This window comes from Stenella coeruleoalba, assembly GCF_951394435.1.
Source record: "Stenella coeruleoalba genome assembly, chromosome: 2".
In the NCBI taxonomy this organism is placed as follows: Eukaryota; Metazoa; Chordata; class Mammalia; order Artiodactyla; family Delphinidae; genus Stenella; species Stenella coeruleoalba.
This window is the reverse complement of record NC_137147.1, coordinates 43712093-43732642: the sequence shown is the minus strand read 5'-3', so window position 1 is coordinate 43732642 and position 20550 is coordinate 43712093. Positions and strand designations below refer to the sequence as shown.

Below are 20550 nucleotides of genomic sequence, written 5' to 3'. Positions count from 1 at the left end.
GGGAGGGTGGTGGCTGTTTGGGATGGAGAAAGGCTGTATCACAGTAGAGTTTTTACTTTTTTGTTTCCAGCTTTATTTGGCATTATAAAGCAGTATAAATGGAAAAATAGTCATGTGTATCACAAATAATATCTAAAGTAAATGGCTGTGGTCTGCAGATTAATGAAAGAAGTTCATGTCCTAATCTCCAGAACCTATGAATATATGGCCTTACATGGCAAAGGGCACTTTGCAGATGTGATTAAGGATCTTGCGGTGGGGAGATTATCCTGGATTATCCGGGTGGGCCCAACGTAATCACAAGGGTCCTTAGAAGAAGGAGGCAGGAAGGTCAGAGTCAGAGAAGGAGATGTGGCATTGCAAGCAGAGGTCAGAGAGAAAGACTTAAAAGATTGCCACACGTACGGCCTGGAAGATGGAGGAAGGGGCCACAAGTTTGGGAGTGCAGGCAGCCTCTGGAAGCTGGAAAGGGCAAAGAAATAGATTCCAGAGCCTCCAGAAGGAACACAGCCCTGCTGATTTTACAAAAACCTTCATTTTTATGACTTTTGACCCCTAGAAGTATTCGATAATACATTTATATTGTTTTAAGCCACTACATTTGTGGTGATTAGTTACAACAGCAATAGGAAACTAATATGATGGCTTTATTTAAAAAAAGAAACAAGTTCTGATGGGTTGCCCTCTACGCAAAATCATGACCCTGGCTGCACTTGAAATGATCGGGCCGTGGCTGATTGGGATTTCTTTTTTTTTAATTAATTAATTAATTTTTATTATTTTTTTAAATTTATTTATTTTTGGCTGCGTTGGGTCTTCGTTGCTGTGCACAGGCTTTCTCTAGTTGCGGCGAGCGGGGGCTACTCTTCGTTGCAGTGCACAGGCTTCTCATTGTGGTGGCTTCTCTTGTTGTGGAGCACGGGCTCTAAGGCGCGCGGGCTTCAGTAGCTGTGGCACTCGGGCTCAGTGGTTGTGGCTCGCGGGCTCTAGAGCGCAGGCTTAGTAGTTGTGATACACGGGCTTAGTTGCTCCGGGGCATGTGGGATCTTCCTGAACCAGGGCTTGAACCCGTGTCCCCTGCATTGGCAGGCGGATTCTTAACCACTGTGCCACCAGGGAAGCCCTGGTTGGGATTTTATGAGCGAGATAAAGGGTCATGGAGAGTGGCTCTGTCTTCTGATGTGGCCCCAGGAAACCAAACAGCCTTCACATCCAGCCACACTGAGGCTATTGCTTAGCTGGTCCTCTGTGATGGCAAGGGGAGTCCAGAGCAGAGGCTTGCTTTGCTGTAGCACTGTGTTAACAAGTCCCTGCTTTTCTGAGATTCATAGCACTGGGCTGTTCATCACCTTCAGAGATAGTCTTGGAGCCTGCTGTGTAGGAAATAGACATCCTGGCAAAGGCCAATAAGAACAGAGCCCAGGAGCTGTATGTCTAAGCAAGTGAGGAGGTATTTCTGCTGTCTCTGGGCTGCTGTAGATCTACTCAGCCAGGGCATTTGTTTGATGCTGAGTCAAAATTGCATGATGTCCAATTAGTATGACAGATTTTACTCCTCAATTTTGTGCTCATTGGTCCATTGTTTATTCATTTATTCATTCACTCATGGAGCATTTATGGAGCACCCAGTCTGTACCAAATACTGTGATGGAGACAATCAGGAATATTCCCTGCTGTCAAAGAGGCACAAGCTAGAGAGAGAGGTGGAAGATAAGGTCCTCAGTTAATTCAGTCGTGAGAGTTACGAGAGGTTTGCAGAGGTGCAGTGGGAGCAGAGAGCAGCACATGAGTACAGCCTTCTGGGGAGGGGCTGGTGAGGAAGGGAGGGAAGGCTTCTAGAGGAGATGTCACTGCAGTGTCATCCTGAAAGATCAGAAGGAACTGTCCAGGCAGATGTGGGGCAGGGTAGCGAGAAAGTGGGGGAGGGCGGACAGTCCGTAACGACGGAACCACAGGGACAAAGGTGGAAACCTCCTAGGTGCCCACTCAAGGACAGCCAGGGACTAGTTATAGGAAGCGGCATGCTGGAGTGCTATCTGGCAGTCAGGAGGTCCAGGTTCAAGGCCTGCTCCACCATTCACTGTCAACTGTGAGCCAGTTAACCTTTCCAGACCTCTATTTTTTCTTTAAAAAAAAAAGTGGACTGTAAACTTTATAGATTATCTCTCATATCCTGGTCATATCCGGTTCATCTCTAATACCCTGTATAATTCTGTGAAAAACAAGTAGTATTTAGTTGGGAGAAATCTGAGACTTAATATTTTATATTCTCATCAGTGATCTGTTCCATGGTCAGTTAGGCCACCACTGAAGCTAATTCATGGATTTATTGTCCCTTTGGGCCTGTAAGCTTTACTCTGTTCAGTGAACACAAGTCTGTAGCAGTCTATAGGTATCTCCTTCACATATGTCTCCAGATGTGTGACACCATTTGCAAGACAAATGAGGCCAAGTACTCCATGGGTCAACACAAATCAGCCCCTAGTACAGGTTTTTCAAGAACAGTCTTGTTAGCTATAAAAGATATTTTTGTTATTATTAAATTATCCTGCTCAATAGCTTATACAGGACATTAAGTTCAGGTATAGTGGGAGAGCAAGAATGATCTTTGTTATCTTTAGGAATACATCCGATACATTGAAGATTTCCCCCCAAGACAGAATACGTTCCACTAACACTAATGTCACAGTGATACATGCCTAGAGGGGGAAATGTAATTCCACATGATGAGAAATGACTCTTAGCTTTTTAAGATACAGCACATGTGGCCTAATGGGCCATCCAGAATGAGTCGATGTTCTAGAAAAGGGTAGCGTAGTTGTTCTGATGTCTGCAGACTGAAGCAGGGAGGTCATGAGCTGCCTCTTATTCTCTTGAGCCATTGGGAAATGAAGTGCTAGCGTCTGTCTTGCACTCCAGAACCTTATCAGGATTTTGAAAACTTGGGGAAGAAAAGAACCTGAGCAGTTCCTGAGCACCTGCTTTGTTCCGGGCAGCCTGCCATGCAGTTTACAGATGTCCCTCATCAGAGGGAGGCTTGGGAAGAGGAGCAACGGATAGGGAAAAAAAAAAGCCAAAAACTATGAGGAAAGGTAGAGAAGGTTTATTTTACCAAGAAAATAAACGGGTAGGAGGCTGACTTAATAGCTTTGATGTCTATGAAAGTGCAAGGTGACTCTCCTATTTTATGGAGTGAAGAGAACTAAGGGGAAAATAGCTTTAAAAGGCAGCTTGAGGCCTGAGGGTTATTAAATATCAAAATGACATATCACATACGGATTGGGGACTTTTTCATGGGGATGTTGTTTTGAAACAGATTAGGTAGGCATTTGTCTGCTCTGGAGTAGGGGTTGGGGAAATAGATAATATAATTGGGTCCCTTTCAACTGGATGATGTAATGAGTATAGTTCTAATTCAGAAAGCCCTTGTCCCTGGAGAAAGCATCATTGCTTGTCCTGTGCTCTCATGGAGGCTACTGGTTAACTCAAGAGCCTGTGGATCTGACTGCAATTTGATAATCCCCAAGAAGGCTGTGAAATGCCCAAATATGCAAGGATAATATTCTGTTTTGTAGATTTGCATCTACTTTTTGGTTTATTTGTTAAATTTTGATGTTTTTCCTCTGGAAAAATCAATATTAAAGATTCTAACCCTATCCAATTAATACTATCTCTGATATTGAAAAACAAAACTCTGAATTCCTGTGGGCAAAGTTTTAACTATGAAAATTGTAATTTTAGGACACTGTGAAGATTTTCAATATCTCACTTTAAGGATGTCTCTTAAATTCTATTATGCCCAGTCTGTTTGATGCTGGATTTGTTTGATGTGTTTTATTGTCGCTATTGTTATTACTGTTGTTTATAATATAGAGAGAAATTTATGTAAAACTGAGGGACAAAATTTAAATTTCTTCAAGTTCTTTTTCCGTGCAGTTTTCTAAAGAAAGCTATCTTTTTCTCCTATAGCTAAATTTAGAGTTTCATCCTTTCTGCCTGTTGAGTAAATAGCTTTCCATGCATTAGAACTAAATCCCTTTCTCAGAACATCTTTCTGGAGGAACAGCATTTTGTCCTGACACAGTGTGTCTTAGGTTCCCTCTGCAACATCCAAAAACCCCAGAAGCAGTTTTAGATGAAGCACATGTGCCTCCTGCTACTGTAATAATTATAGTAACATCCTTGCATTTTCTGCATGGCCTAGCAACAATTAGATTTTTACTGCAGGCTGGTTGGATTTTTTTTTTTCTTGTGCTAATTTCTCTGTGTTTTCTGTGGTTTTTTTTGAAAAAAGTCAAGGGATAACAATGGAATACCAACATTTTTGCTGTCTTCCAGCTTTATAAGGAGATTGTCTATTTACGAAAGGAACATCCAGTGAACTGGCATAAGAACTATGCCATCGCCTGTGAACGGATGCTGCGCCTTCGGGAAAGAGGTGCAGACCCTGAAGTCTTGTTATCTGAAACCATCAGACACTTCCGTCTCTACACTCAGAAGGCCCAGAATGATCCACAGCTGGCCGATATTTCAGTTGCTCTAAAACACCTAAGAAAAGAACTGCGAAGTCTGAGAAATATGAAAAATGGCTGAGACAGCAAACTGTGAAAAACCTGCTTGGCGTTTGGCTTCCAAAATCTAGAAGTTTTTCATCCAAGAAAAGAAACAGCATAAAAAAATGGGGGCCTAAGTCATCTCCCAGATATAAGTACATGGTGCAGCCGTACTGTTTCGGAGGTGGGGGTGGGGGGGCGGTTAGAGACCGAGATGTGCTATTTATGCAAATTCTATTTAGCCCATGTTACTGAATTAGCATTTCAGCGAGAATATTTTGAAAAATCTTCCTACTTCCACAGTCTTTCACCAAATGAGTTGCTCGATTAGATTCTAGAAGAGAATGAACTGTTTTCATATACTTAACATATTGACCATGAATCTTAAGGGCCCTGCTTATTGGGATTGGGATTGAAATTAAATTCTTCAAACATTAATACCATACCAAAAACATTCTTTGTTTTCAAGAAGTGAAATCATTTTTTTTAAGAATGAATCTTGTTATGCTTCAAGTTAGAATACTGTTGTGTATTTTTGGTTTTTTTTTTTGAGTAGCTGTGGTTGTTACATAATCTCACACTTCAAACTAAATACCAACCAAATGGTATTTTGAAAAGGTTGGGGTTTTATTGTCTTAGATCATTCTCTGAAATCACTAAAAAATTAAGCTAATTGTTGTTTGCTTTTTTTTCAGTTGCTTAAACTGATTGGCAAGTAAAAAGGATTTTGTCTTTCCTTAATTAATTTTATATTCATGGTTTACTTCCATTTGGGCTCATAAATCTGGGCCCAATAATTAGTCCTGCTGCCAAAATGCCAAAAAAAAAAAAAAAAAAGGGGCAGGGACTCGGGGGGTGTGGGGAAGTGGTTCAATAAATTCATTTCTGTTACAAGCATCTTTTATACATATTACTAAAGAGAACATAGTAAGAAATGCAAATAATAGTTCTTTATTTTATTATGACAGTTAATTAATAGCAACCTGTTTTAATGAATAAAGTCACTCAGAGTCCTTCAGCACTTCCTAAGTAGAGGCCTGAATCTGTAGGGATTCTTTTCCCCCCAATTGTATAGCTCCTAGACTCCAAGAACTATATAGGCCCCTGTATAGAAATGCTCACTAATGAAGAGGGAGGGCTAGAAGCTTGTCTGCATTCAAAGATCACTGGTGAGTCATTCAGCAAGAAAAGGCCCCTTACCAGGAATAGTCACAGTTCCGTGGCATTGTACTAGCAAAAGGGTCTGATCAAAGGTCTCCTGTGGAGCTTGCATGGTTCCCTTTCATACTACGACCATAATTAAAACCACTAATTCTCTTTTAAAATGCTGCAGGATGCCATGTAGGCATCTGTCTGGAGTGTCCTTTGTGATGTCATAAGCTGTTAAGGACCAGTGCCGAGGGCTTTTGAGTGAAATGCCAGTCATGAAGGTGCTTCAAGACAAGGGTGCCTCTAAAAGCTTGACAGGGCCTTGACTGCACAATTCGAGCTGAATTTGCCCCTTGTCAGCTGCCAGTAAATAAATCTCAAAGGGGGAAAAGCTGAAGTTTCATTACCTGATCCATGGGGCTTTGTTGGTTTTGGCATCACACAGGGGAAGCTCTTGCCCCTCCATTCTCTGGATTTGAAGATGTCCATTGGAGCCTGCAGTGCCTGGACGGGGTTCAGAGCGGAACCTTTTGAAGAGTGTCAATAGTTGTAACAGTTCAGCTGTTAGGAAGACAAATAAATGGAGGAGCTCATTAATCCGCTTTTGGCTCTCGGTGCCTTTTGCCCTTTTATCACAGCCTTATTAGGCTCCTACTCATCTTGAACCAGAAAAAAATGAATTGAAGTTGTTGAGTACTAATTGGCAAAGACTTTTAATCATGGGCCAAGAACTTTCACTGACTTGAAAGTAACTTCTCCACAGGGAAGAACCAAAAACCTGGTTTACCTTAAAACAAAAACCTGTTGGAGTGCAGTGTGGTGTAAAAATTTAAGGGAGCATTGATAAATTGTCTAAGTTGATCCATTTGAAAGAATTATATAAGATGATGATTTCCACTTTTCTTTTAAAAGAGTACAATAAAATTCATATATGCGTTCCCTGAAAATGCACTGTCTTTATTATTTCAGAAAAGAGATTGCATGCGTATGTGAGATGATCATATTGGTTTTGAACACCTACATATTGTATATGGAATAATATGTAAATATTATTACAGCATCTACATACACATCTGGTGTTGGAGTAATATTTCCTATTTATGGCCTTAAGAATGGAAAATGAGGGCCTCTTTTTGAAAATATCTGCATTTTAAATGTGTCTATAATGTGGTACTACATATATGCCTGAATATGCTTTGCGTATTGACTGTTGTCTGATGGTACATAGATTATTCTGTATTTGTGCATCAGTGGCTTTGGACCACTCTCTGTTTGAGGAAGCAATGATATGATGGCCCACAGTAGACAGGATCATAATCATTTAAATTTCCAAAAACCAGCAGTGAATGAAAAAAGAGCAGACTGAGCTGAGATTTTTGGGATGTTGGGCTTCATTCCCAGACCAACTACTTTTTGAAGAATTCTTTCCTTTCTACTGTGTGAGGTTAAACAAGTTGCTTTCTTTTCCTTTCTCTTACTTCTCCTTGGCTAGTACACAAACACCATAAAATCTGACAGAAGGGGTATCCTTTAGTCTAACCCCCGACATGGAAGAGGACATGAAGGAGGTGACTTCTGCAGCTTTTGGCTGGCATTCTCCTAGCAGTGTCCCTGGAGTGCCGAGGGTTGGCAGGATGACAGGAACCCTGCAAGGCCAAGTTCTGCCTGGACTTTGGCCTGAGGAGCAAGTAGGAGCCAGCAAAACTGTCTGCCTCTCCACATGCTGTGGTGCCCTCCTGCCCGGCACCGAGGCTGGCACACACCAGAGAGCGAGTGGAGAGGGAGACTGTGGCTTCCACGTTCCCTAACAAACCTCCCCAGCCCTGTTCCCGCTGATGGAGGTATGCTTGCTTCTTGCTGTTGACTTTCCTCTTCTCTTTGTTTTTTCAAAGGATCCTTTTTTTTTTTTAATGCTTTTGTTCTATGACTCAAAATGCAGCCAAAATAGAAGTGAGTCGATGACTAGTGTCCTATTTTGAAGTCTTCTAATAGAAATTGTGAAATGTTATTTCTGCCTATATTCGTAGTCCTTTCTAATGACAGAACCATGATGTTTAGCCTTTTTATTATACTTAAATAAAGCCATTTTGAGTGTTAGGATTATTGTATGATACCCTGCTGATTTCTTTAAGTCATCAGATTAGGATATGAAGAGTAGTTTTTTAATTTATATTTTGAAAGTTAAACAGTGTGAGTCCTTTTTCATAGTTCCTACCAATATCCCTCAGAATTTAGAAATGTTAATACTTTTAATATTCAGGACAAAAAGTTAACACCAAAGATTTTTTTAAAAAGTGGATCCTATTACAGCAAATCCTTTTACTCTGTTTTAATTCTGGTATATTTTGTAAAAGCACCAATGTAGGGTATTACTTACAATTCTGTTCTTCTAACTGGCTCCAAGCCCTATGGTTCGGTAAAGAAAAAAAAACTCAAACTCAAGAGATTCACACTGCTTTGTTCACCCTCATATTTTGCTGTGAATGCAAACCCATTCTAAGGCTTATACTCACAAACAAATAAGTAATGTTTCCAGGGATTCTGGAAACATCTAAAGGCCAAGATCTTGGCACAGCATTACAGAGCAAACGGAGCTAAAGCTTTAGCCACGATCATATTCAATGAAGACGTCATTGTCAGTACCCTCTAAAGGTCTGTTTGACTTGGATCAGCGTGGACGGTATAAAACAAGCCTCAGGAATAGCACGATGTGCTTACCTGGATATCGGAAGGTAAACTAGTAGGAATATATCTTGAGGAAGGGATTTTTCTGAAAAAAAAATCTGATTGCTCAACAATGTAACATATTTGTATATCCTGGAAAGATTAGCTTATGTCATATCGCAAAAAGAAAAAGATGGGAGAGACAGGTAGAGGTTACAAAACTGTAAACACAGAGCCTGAAATTATTGCCCTGTAAATAGAGTTATCTGGATCTTTTCCACCGATCCCAAGTGTTATTGGTGAGGGTTAATTTTCAATAGCACAGATATTGTGATGATTTTAAAAAGTTGATAAGGTTGAGAAAGTTTCAAGATACAGATCAAATACAAAGACAAATAATTGGACCATGTTCCCATCCACGTGATCCAACTTCACAGAGCACCTGAGTAGTTGCAAGTCTTTTTGTACATAATTGCCATTAGATGAGGTTAATGTTAAATAAATGTCTAATAAAAGATAAATAGAAATAAGCCCAATCGAAGTTTTAACCCATTCAGAATGTTAATTGTTCAGAATCTGTTATAAATCTGTACAAGTAGTATGGGGGGGGTAACATAGGTGAATTATGATTTTTATATTGGTAAATTCATTATATATTATAAACTAATAAATGAAGATTACATCCTGTTTTTTAAAATATGCAAACAAACTATAACCATCTTCTATTTTAGAAATGTTATCTGGGGACTTCCCTGGTAGTCCAGTGGTTAAGAATCCGCCTTCCAATGCAGGGGATGCAGATTTGATCCCTGATCAAGGAACTAAGATCCCACATGCCACAGGGCAACTAAGCCCTTAAGCCTTAACTACTGAGCACATGAGTCACAGCTAGAGAGAAGCCCATGTGCCACAACTAGAGAAAAGCCCGCGCACCACAACTAGAGAGAAACCCGTGCCACAATGAAGAGCCCATGCGCCGCAACGAAGATCCCGCGTACTTAGCTGCGTTGCAACTAAGACCCAACGCAGCCAAAAATAAAAAGTAAATAAATAAATATTTTAAAAAAAGAAATGTTGTCTGAGGAGTTATTTTATAATATAACCTTTTAAAGAAAATCTTTGGAGATTTCTCTCATATAAATAAGATATTCCCTAATGGTTGAACCATTGGAAATACCCTTAATACCGGTGGTTGTCACTTATATGCAAAAGTATGTGTGATTAAAGCCACAAGGGAACAATGCTTGTGAAGTCAGACCCAATTTTCTCTTCCTTGGATTATAGTGTGATGGAACCTAAATGAATCACTTATTACCGCACATCCTTGAGTACCATCTGAGACACAAGAAATCCCTGTAATATCTGGCATGCCAAGACTTTTACTCAAAAACTGCCACAGAGGATTTGAGGACAGGGTAAAAGATGCAAGGACTAGAATCTTGTTACAGTATCTCCCCAAAAAATGGGTTTTGAAAGTGGAAGGAAAACATTATATAATTGTTTTATTTATTTAAAAAAATTTTTTTTGCCTGCACCATGCGGTTTGCGGGACTTTAGCTCCCTGACCAGGGATCAAACCTGGGTCCCCTGCAGTGGAAGCACGGATATCCTAACCACTGGACCACCAGGAAATTCCCTAAAATTGTTTTATTATTAACAGTGCTTTTAAAAGTTAATATTAAAAAAAATCAAGGGCTCTTTTAAAATACTCCAGCAAAAGCCACGGAAGCTTTAAAAGGGGTGGTTTATAAATAGAAGATGATTCATTTATCAAAACTCTAGGTTCCTTTGCTTGAAGACTTAAAAGCCAATCTACCAGGTGAGAGGAAGTTTCAAAAATAGATTTGCTTTTAGAAGAATGAAAAACCAAAGTTCAATTATGCAGAGTTTAAAATGGGTAAGTTCACTGATAGAGAGTACTTGTACTTAGTGGTTGTTTCTACTTAGTGTGTCATAATTTTTCACTAAAATTAGAGCATATTCCTTCAATATGTGGACTGGTATCTACACAGTTTTTATATTTTTCTTTCAGCGATCAGAGTGTTAACCATTAACCTGTGCAGTAACCTGCATTCATCAGGAGGCAGCTCCCCAAAGTGCAGGACTGTGCCTACTTACAGTAATAGTAAGGCTGGGTCATAACGTCAATTTAGTGGAAATCGACCAGCTTTTTCATAATGAAATAGAATAAAAAATATAATGCATCAGAGGTAACAAGGGTAGCTATTGTTTCACGAAATTTTGTTTCATTTCACATATATGTGTGTGTGGTTTATGTACAGCACATATATCATACTATGAGATATATATATAGATACAACATTTACATATAAATCTATAAATGTATGTGAACAAGGTCATAACATAAAATGTACTTCTTACTGTGGATCACAGTAAAGAATAAATTTGAAAGCCGCTGGCCTAGGAGAATTTATCCAAATTTATTGAATATTAATGCCAAAAAGGTTGGCTAAGGGATCATCTAGTATAACTAACACAACTAATCTAGTTAGGGACTAGAAACAAGGTTCTTGGCTCAATCTGGTATACTTTCCCCTCTTCCATCACAGTTAAACGAAACCAGTTACATTCTACTATCAACTCTGTGTCACATTGACCCAAATTATGCAGTCATGTTAAAATTATGATAAACTTTTCTAGCTGTAAAAGGTGTGTGAAATCAAGAACTATGTCGTAGGAAATTGTTTAAAAGCCATACACTGAACTTCGTTCTTGCCCTCCTCCAAACCTCTGGAATACAATTTCTTTTTCTTTCTTCCTTTCTACACAGGGCCAGTTGTATCACTGGCTTTTGATAGAGAATTTTCCTACCCATTCTGGACTTAGGGATATATATCCAAATTAAAGGTTTTAGTGTGATAAGAAAAAGTCACTTTGAAATCCAGGAACTTATTAGCATAAATTACATTCCAGCTGAATCAGCTACTGAAAGCTCCATTTGAAAAATGTCGCTCTAGTTCATATTCTCCTTCCCCCTCCTATGCAGGGTTCAGAACATAATAGTATTTCTATGTTTTGCAGAAGGAAATATGTCCCAGCTCCACTGGAATGTTCATTGAGTTGGGAATTAGACTTTTCCTCCCAGAAACCAAAACCACCTAGAGCCAGTGTTCATGATTGTTCTGTTTGGTTCAGCCACTCTATTAAAAATTTCTGACAGTGTCCAGAAGGTCAGAGGCCTCTGTGAAGAACTAAATATCTGTTTTCCTAATTGTGAGCCTTACCAATTCAGTGTTTAGATGATAATGATTTCTTCCAAATTTGGTTCTGAAGTCATAACTATGATTTGTAAAAATGTATAACAACAATAATAACAATGATTGTTATAACAGCTAATTCCATTTAATATCCATTGAATGGCTTCATTCCTGCATTTACTGTCAGAGTTGGAAGTAGTTTGGCTTTTCATCTTTGGGAGGCAAATAAATTTAGTGTCATTCGTGCAACAACGACTCCTTCTGATGTGACCACACAAGCCATGCTGCATGCGTTTATGTGACGATACTTTTCTCCTTTCACGTGTCCCCTTGTGAACAATTAAATAGTTGATCTACAGAGCCTAAACCTGTTGAGTACTATGAGCTAATTTGTACAAGATAAATGTGGGAGCCTGTGCAAGAATCAAACAAAACTAGAACTTTATTTTAAATCAATGCCATAAGATTTCTTAATAATTGTGCTTATAATTGTCATGTGAAACATGTGACCTGCTTGAAATTTTGTAAGATAGACCTTTTATGTTCCTTTTTTATTACAGTGCTGCTGGATTAAAGAAATACTTTAACAAACACCTTCATCTCATCTGAAAGCTCCCCCAGCAGTGTGCAGTCTCCTGCAGGAACTCACTGTCACCTCCCATGGAGGGAAGGACAACTCGAGATCTTGTTGCCTGCGTGAAGCAGTACACACACACACACACACACACACACACACAGAGGGACGTGTGCCTGGCGGGGTCATTGTGTCCCTGAAACAGCAGAATCCTAGTCCTTCCCAACTCTTCCATTCACATTTCCAGCTGCCAGGCTGTTCCAGAAAGCACAGGCCTTTTCTAGACTGCACTAGAACACTGTAGAGTACAGTGGTTAGGGCTGGACAAGGGTTCTGCCACTTGGTAGCTGGATGACGTGGTGCACGTGTCTGTGTGCCTTAACCTCCTCATCTGGAGAAGGGAGTTATAGCAGACTTACCTCACGGTGTGTCTGTAAGGACGAAATGGGCTGACGCAGACAGCGTGCACGGAAGCGTACCCGGCGCATAGCCACTGTTCAGGGTGCTGACTGTTATTAATGCCAGAACACCAGTGCTCCACTCTCCACACCTGAGTACACTAAGTCTTCAAAGCCTCCTGCTGCTTTGCTTCTCTCTTGAGCGTTTAACAAGTTCTCACTAAATATACATCTGAAAAACAATTCAATTTAAATTACAATGATAATTATAAATAATGTGTTATTTAAATTATACTGGCAATTATAAGAGCATAACCAAGAACTGAACACGTGAAGAAATGAAGGCAGTCCCATCAGTAAGGGAAACACGACTCAACCTGTGAGTACGTGTGTGCGTGTGTGTGCGTGCGTGTGCGCACACACACACACACACACACACACGAGTAAAATCCATTCCACGCAACCCCATTACCATCACTGTCTTCCCTTCTTTACTGGCTTCCCCAAACCATGGTCCACGAGGCAGGAAGCTCCAACATTACTACTATTTGCCTCTTCCCAAAATGAGATTTTGCCATCTACACGTTTGATCTGATTCCACTTTCCCCCAAAGAGTGTAGATTCCGTTGTAGATTCCCAGGACCTCTCAAAGAACAGCCTCCCCACAACACAGCTTCGCCAGGCACTTTGAGGACAGATACGGGTCGGAAAGCTTGGAGCCCTGAACTCACAGCCACCACTGGGCTTCCAAAACCATGCTGGGGGCGGGGCCACAGACTTGCAATAAAGAATGAGTGGAGTGCCCGTCAGTGTGTTTTGTAAATGAGTATCTCATCCACTCAATTTTTTAAAACTCATTTTTAGGGCTTCCCTGGTGGCGCAGTGGTTGAGAGTCTGCCTGCTAATGCAGGGGACACAGGTTCGAGCCCTGGTCTGGGAGGATCCCACATGCCGCGGAGCAACTAGGCCCGTGAGCCACAACTACTGAGCCTGCGCGTCCGGAGCCTGTGCTCCGCAACAAAAGAGGCTGCGACAGTGAAAGGCCCGCGCACCGCGATGAAGAGTGGCCCCCGCTTGCCACAACTAGAGAAAGCCCTCGCACAGAAACGAAGACCCAACACAGCCAAAATAAATAAACTCCTACCCCCAACATCAAAAAAAAAAAAAGTTTAAAAAACACCAGGAAATTAAAAAAAACCTCATTTTTAAAAATTCATTTAATCAATAAACACTTTTTGAGCTCTACAGTGTTCCAGGCCCCGGGTACTAGGTTTTCAGAGGGGGAGGGGAACCAGACAGACTAGGGCCTGTTCCCTAGGGAACTTCCAATCTAGAGAAGGAGAAAACCAAAATGCAAGCATTTAAAATCTACCCGAGGGTCCTTTTGTACCACCACTACATTTAACCCCACTGAGGAAATCAAACCTGCCGTCTCATAGTTACAAATGCTGATTGAGAAATGTTTACCACCACTGCCTCAACACAAATTAACACGGTTCCCACCCACGGAGACGTCCTCATTCTCACTCCTAGGTCATAGGGAGCCCTGCTGAATCCACAAACGGCTTTCCTTTCCCCACACTTCCATCGTGGTCCTCCTCTCCCCACACCTCTTCTCCCCCCAGCATCCATAATACTCTGCTTTCCTTGGCTACACCTTGTCCTTCTGCACTGGATTAAGAAAACACTAGTGCTATCTGCCTACAGAGAAGAAACCTTCTCACTTCTCCATTGCCACCATGGTAACGGAGAAGGGAAGAGACAGGTAAGAAAAGCATGCTGAGTGCTCTCAGGCTCAGTGCCTGACTCTCTGGGACCCACCACCCAGGTTCTAAGAGGTGCAGTGGCTCCCTCAGGCCCTCAGCACATGCTGTTGCTTCACTCCGTTGCTGGAAGAGAACAGGCCCCTCTTCCACAAAGCAATGAGAAGGAATCAGCACTTCTGTAACATTCTTGCCAAAAATGCATAACCTCAATGTAGTCACAAGAAAATAGCACCCAAACCCAAATGAAGGGACACTCTGCAAAATACCTGACCAGTACTCTTCAAAAGTGTCAAAGTTGTGAACGACAAGGAAAGACAAAGAGTGTGACACAGATTGAAGGGGACTGAGGAGTTGGGACAACTAAATGCAATAAGGGATCCCGGATTAGATTCTAGAACGGAAGAAATATTAGTGGAAACGCTAGTGAAACCGAATCCAACTCTGCCGTGTAGTTAATACTTAATAATGTTGCACTCATGTCAGTTTCTTGGTTTTGATCATTGTACTGTAGTCACGTAAGCTATTAAATTAGGTGGAATCGGGGGACGGGTATACAGGAACTCTCTGAGTTATTTTTGCAACTTTTCTATAATTCTAAGATGATTTCAAAATAAAGCGGTTTAAAGAATTTTTTTTAAGGCAAAGCACTTCTTTTCTCTCTTAGTCCTTGTCGTTCTTTATTGAAAGCTTTAAGCCTCAAGATGAGCAATAGCTAGCACAGTGGTCTTTACTACCTGGGCGCACCAATGATCAAAGAGACAAGATCCCTAAGGCCAAAGGCCACAGCCCTGCCATTCGGGTAGGTGGTCCTCACTGGCCCTGGGCCTGAGTCCCCTCCTAGTGGCTGTCCAGTGGGACCTGGGTGAGGATTGGGCATCTCCAGGGAGCCTGAGGCTCTGTTGCAGCATCTTGGCGGAGGCTCAGGAGAGGTCTGTGGGATTAACTTCCCCGAAAAGCCACTGGACTCACACCCAGTTTGAAGACAGCAGGATCTCGCCTTGGATTATTCCTGTGGTCTGGGTTTCTCTCTTCAGGCAGTCCTTCTCCAGGAGAAGAGGGAGTGAAGGCAAAGCACCCTTAATTCCCTAATTCTTTCCAAAGATGATTCAGGTTTTTGCAGCTCCATTAGCATTTGCAGATAGAAATACATTTTAAGTGGCATTATGCTAAGTAATTATTCTTACAGGATGTGAAATTAAACACATTTTACTCAGCATGAAATTATTCCTGCCATGCACAGAGTTTGGTGACAGCTTGAGAGTTGGGACAGTGGGTTGCACGAAGGGGAGAAGCAATCTATGTATTAAAAAAAAAAAAAAAAAAGGCCAACCCAAAATATTCCACCAAAGGTAAGTCCTTGTAGCAAAATAATTTTGGCTGGATGGAATGTTAAACCTGCTACTATAAATTTCACGCCTTGCATTCTTAAAGCAGATGCAGAGGGATGATGCCAAAAATGAATTGGAAATAATGCGACTTGTCTTGTGTACTCTATCCAGTAGAGGGCATAGCAGATAAGCGTTGTGCGTGTTGGTGACTTAGCGACTGATAAGGCTTGTTTGTAATTGCTTCTGTAAAGATATGTGGCAGCATGCTTGGTTGCTTATTTACATTTAGGAATGTGGTTCGGAATAGGAGGTTTAGATTTATAACTTTGTTTTTGTCTGTCAGCACACGGGAGACTTTGGGTCGTCGTGAGCATTATATTTACCAATGCGTAATGTTAAATCGCTGGATTTAATTGTTACAGTACAGTGAATTATTCTATTATTTCTTACTTTTTTATCCTAAGGAAAATTCAAACTTTCCAGGCTTTAGGGCAGGATAAAATGGCTCTGAGCATGTCAATGTCTCAAGAGCACATTATTTTCTTATTGGATTGTATTAACTTTACAGATGGAAATTTGAAGGAGAATTAGAAGGCTTAGAGATGGGAAATTTGGAGAAGAAAAGAATAATGTCTTAAGATTTCTGGAGGGGTTAACTGGTAAGTCATTTTGAAAGCTGCTGATGCTAATTCTCATAGCAAGAGACAGAGCAGACGCTAAAATTATCAGGAACGAGGCACGGAACTGCTAAGAAGGAGGAGAATCTTGTGTCACACTCAGAACTGCCAGAGGATTATTCAGGTTTTCTGTCTCTGTGTCAGTCTCTGGCTCTGGCTCTCCCTCCCTCCTCCTCTCTCAATACCTGCTATAACTGGCACCGATTTTTCTTCCGTAAACTCCTAATAGGGCAACTTTCCATGATCTGGGCAGAGGGTGTGTGGCAGTTCCACTTAGTTTAAAAAACAAACACGGCCTCCCGCCTCAGATGCATGTATTTGGACCTGAAAGGACAGCAACATGACATATATAAACAAACATTCATCCATAAGCACTCTAATTTGCAGCTGAAGGGAAAGCTGTGGGAATAAACCACAACATAATAAAACCTAGCAGACAATAACCTTAAAAGGAAAACGGCACAGGCCCGCCTCCTGCCAGGGAACCGGCTATTTCCTGAGGATCAAGCGGCTGGGAGGCGGAAAGCACAGGTGTCCTGTCCACGCTGCGGGATCGGATCTCGGCCAGGCACCAGCCGGCTGGGCTGGAGTCCTGGCCGTCACCGCCTCCGCCACCATCACGGACGCCCCTTCCTCCACCTTTACCCCCAGAGCTCTTCCCCACCATTTCGGAGGCTTCCACGCAATCCCCAGGTCAGAAGTGCCCCTCTGGGAAAACGAGCTGGGGAAGAAACTCACCACAGTTCTGGCTTCTGAGTCAGGGACAAGGAGTGTGGGCTCCAGGGTGGCAGGAGACTTGCTGTGTGCCCGTTTTTGTACCATGAGCAAGTATTGCCTAGTCTTAAAAGTGTAGAGAAACAGAACCTGAACCTAAGAGAGATGAAGAGAGACTTGCCCGTTCTCGGACCTGCTCTTGTCTACTTGGACCTGCTCTTGTTTACTGTCTCCTTGCCACATTTTCTCCCCTTGTGCTTTTCATAAAGAAACAATGAGCCTTTCTCCCCGGGACAGACTCTACTGCAGATCTTGTTATTTCTCCCTGGAAACTTTAATTTGTTGTTTATAGCACTCTGTTTCTTTACAAATGGACTCCTCCCTTGTGTGTGTGTGTGTGTGTGTGTGTGTGTGTGTGTGTCTGTGTGTGTGTGTCTGTGTGTGTCTGTGAGTGTGTGTGTCTGTGTGTGTGTCTGTGATGGGTGACTAGAGGTGGTGAAGGACCCCTGTAGGAGGGGAGGGAAGGAACCAGAGAGATGACAGGGAGAGAATGGGGAGGGGCTGCTCATCATTGGAAAAGTTGGAGCAGGAGAATGCGACCTGAAAGCTTATAAACTTAGGGTTGAGTTTTAGGATAAATTCAAGTTAATGTGAAAGTTAGGGCCTCCAGAGCTCTGCCTCCCATCCATCACTCAAACCCGTATTGGCACAGAAAGTTATATATACACCCAAAATGGCAAGAGCCTCGATTTGGTTCCTACATAGTTGCAGCTGCCAATAAAAAGCCTGAATCGGGCTTCCCTAGTGGTGCAGTGGTTGAGAGTCTGCCTGCTGATGCAGGGGACACGGGTTCGTGCCCCGGTCCGGGAAGATCCCACATGCCGCGGAGCGGCTGGGCCCATGAGCCATGGCCGCTGGGCCTGCGCGTCCGCACCCTGTGCTCCGCAACGGGAGAGGCCACAACAGTGAGAGGCCCGCGTACAGCAAAAACCAAAACAAAACAAGCCTGAATCTTGCCTCTCTTCTTAGATAGCTGCTTCTCTTGCCTTAAAATCTTTCTAAGCAGAAGCTATATTTAATATTGCAAGTAACTACTCCCATGGTTTATCGGTCAGGGTCCCCCTTGCAAAATCCGGAATCCATTCCAGCTAGTGTCAGCAGAAAGGGCCTTAGTACATGGCATTAAATGGCTCACAAATTAGCAGAGACAGGCTCTAGGTTGGTCCTTTCCAGGATGAGCTCAACACTGCTCTGCAGAGCTGGGTCACCAGCAGAACTGTGGCTTCCACCACCAGGAAGCTCTCTGCCAAAGCAGGAAGCTACTCCAGAACCACAACACCCCTGCTGCCCTCGGGAAGCCACCGTGGTCAGGAAGCCCCTGCATCTGCTACAGCCTGAACCACCCGAGTGGACACTAGAACCCACACCAGGAAACAGCTGACCTGCCATAGCTTTCAACACACAGAGCCAGTGATCAGACACAGCGAAACTAAATGTGCATGACCACACCTCCTGCGAAAAGAACAGAAGCAAGGGCTGTGTCTCACTGCTGCCTTCCAAACCCCACGCATCTGAATGGCTGGACGGAGCTCACTTCCAGAACCCCAGCTGCAAGGTTGGTGTCTGAGAAATACAGTTTTCATTTCCCAGCCTCTGCAGTATGGAAGGCATTCTAGAAGGCGGTTGGAATAAATGTCAAGCATCAGTACACTGTATCTGCTACACTTCAAAGAGTTACAGTGCTGAAAACATGGTTTTTTGGGAAAAGCTTATTTACAAATAAGAGAAAATAGTTTCTTTTGAACCAAAAATAAATGTGCATTCTGAAATGGACAAATTCGTAAAGCGGGATTGTCCCAACCAGAATTTATAGGTATTGAGGTCAACACACAAAGAAGCTGGGGATGGGAATTCTTTCATTTCCTCTATCCTAGTAATAGAGAAATCAGCAAAGGCCAATATACTGTAACTGTTTATGTGATATCTGGAGCATGGTAAACAGTACATTATTAGAAGATGGAGCAGAAGGGCAAGTAGCAGCTGATTTCACCTAGTAATGGCACAGGAACTGGTGTGGACTCACCTGTTGTGAAGGCTAGAACTGAGGAAGAAAACTATTACATCACCAATAGAACGGGTTAAAGATGTAAAGTGGTCACGGTGGGAATTGGGTCTGCATACAGGAGTAGTGGAATCAACATGCCTCCAACAAGATCAGAGGGCCTGCTGATAGGAGAGAAATACGTGCTGTATTTCTTTTCCATTGTCACTTGAGAAGCCATCTGAGGACAACTTGGGCATGAGTGGGAGTATCTCCCTGGGCCACTGCTGGAAGGCAGAGCAGGAAGTACCACTCAAGAGTCGGAACTAGGACAAAGTTGTTTTTGCTGCAGGAAAAAAGCAGCTTAAAAAAAGAATTTCTGAGAACTCAAAATCCAATGACCCAAGAGACTACAATACACACACTGTCCCAAGACTTACAGAAGCTGGAAGACCACTTATAAAGAAAAGCATAACCTATAACCAAATAACAGAGGCCACAGATTGTGGAAGGAGATGGATAGAGCAAAAAGACAGCAGAGATTATCCTGTGGGGAACCCTTACAAAGCCTCGCGCAATTTATGATGGAAAGTCAGGAGTCCAACTGAGAACCAGAGCGTGAAACAGGTAGCTGAGTTGTGATGGCCATGCAGAGTGAAGTTCCCTGATGTCACAGCATAAAGTTCAATCGCATCGTGCCTTGAGGGGAAGCAGAATCAACTGCTCTAAAGCTTTGCATTACTGACGACCTTCAGCATAGACATTAACTTGTCTTAGTCTTTTCATTTATTTACTTTTTTAATAGATTTTTTTTAAGTATCCACTATGTGTAAAGTAATATGAAAACCATAGGTATGGTACTTTAGGGGGGTTATTGCTTTATGAGGGCCAAATAGAAATGAAAAAGCAATTACATTTAATGTGGTAACTGAAGGAGAGCACAGAGGGTTATGCAGGAAACCCACCCAAACTCGGAGTGAGGGAATGGCAGAGAAAGCTGCCTGGGGAGGAGACACTGAGAGGGGAGAAGGAGAGTCAACCAGGCAGACAGCGGAGGGGGCTAGAGCAGGAGGAGAAAGTATTTCAGGAAGAAGGAATAGTGAGTGAAAAGCCTCAGAGTGGAGAGAGAGTGGAGCACATTCAAGAATTTATAGTAATCTTGGATGTTTGAAATGTGGAATTTGAAGTAGTAGTGGCAAGAAATGAGGCTGTGAAGCGAGCATGGACCAGCCCATAAAGGACCTGAAGACTCACATGAAAGAGCTTGGGTTGTATGTTAGGGTGATGGGAAACTACTGGAAGAGTTCTACGCTGGAGTGTGATGCCACGTGAATTTAGGATGATCAGAGCGGCAGCAGTGTACAGAATAGACTGGAGTAGGGGCAAGGTTGAGAAAGAGGAACCCATCAGATGTGGCTGCAGTCACATAGAGGTGATAATGTGGCCTGAGCTGGGGCGACAGTGAAAG

General features: G+C 42.3%; 1 protein-coding gene across 4 annotated transcripts in view; it reads left to right on the top strand.

The window, feature by feature from the left end:
• The window catches only part of TMEM260 (transmembrane protein 260), a 58943-nt gene extending 54221 nt beyond the window's left edge, over window positions 1-4722 (top strand). For all 4 annotated transcript variants that reach the window (XM_079912905.1, XM_079912903.1, XM_079912902.1 and 1 more), the window contains one exon: window positions 4339-4722. In XM_079912905.1, coding sequence (XP_079769031.1) covers window positions 4339-4593 — 255 coding nt within the window. In that variant the 3' untranslated portion in view covers window positions 4594-4722. The remainder of the gene's footprint in view (window positions 1-4338) is intronic.
• Window positions 4723-20550: the final 15828 nt, after the last annotated feature.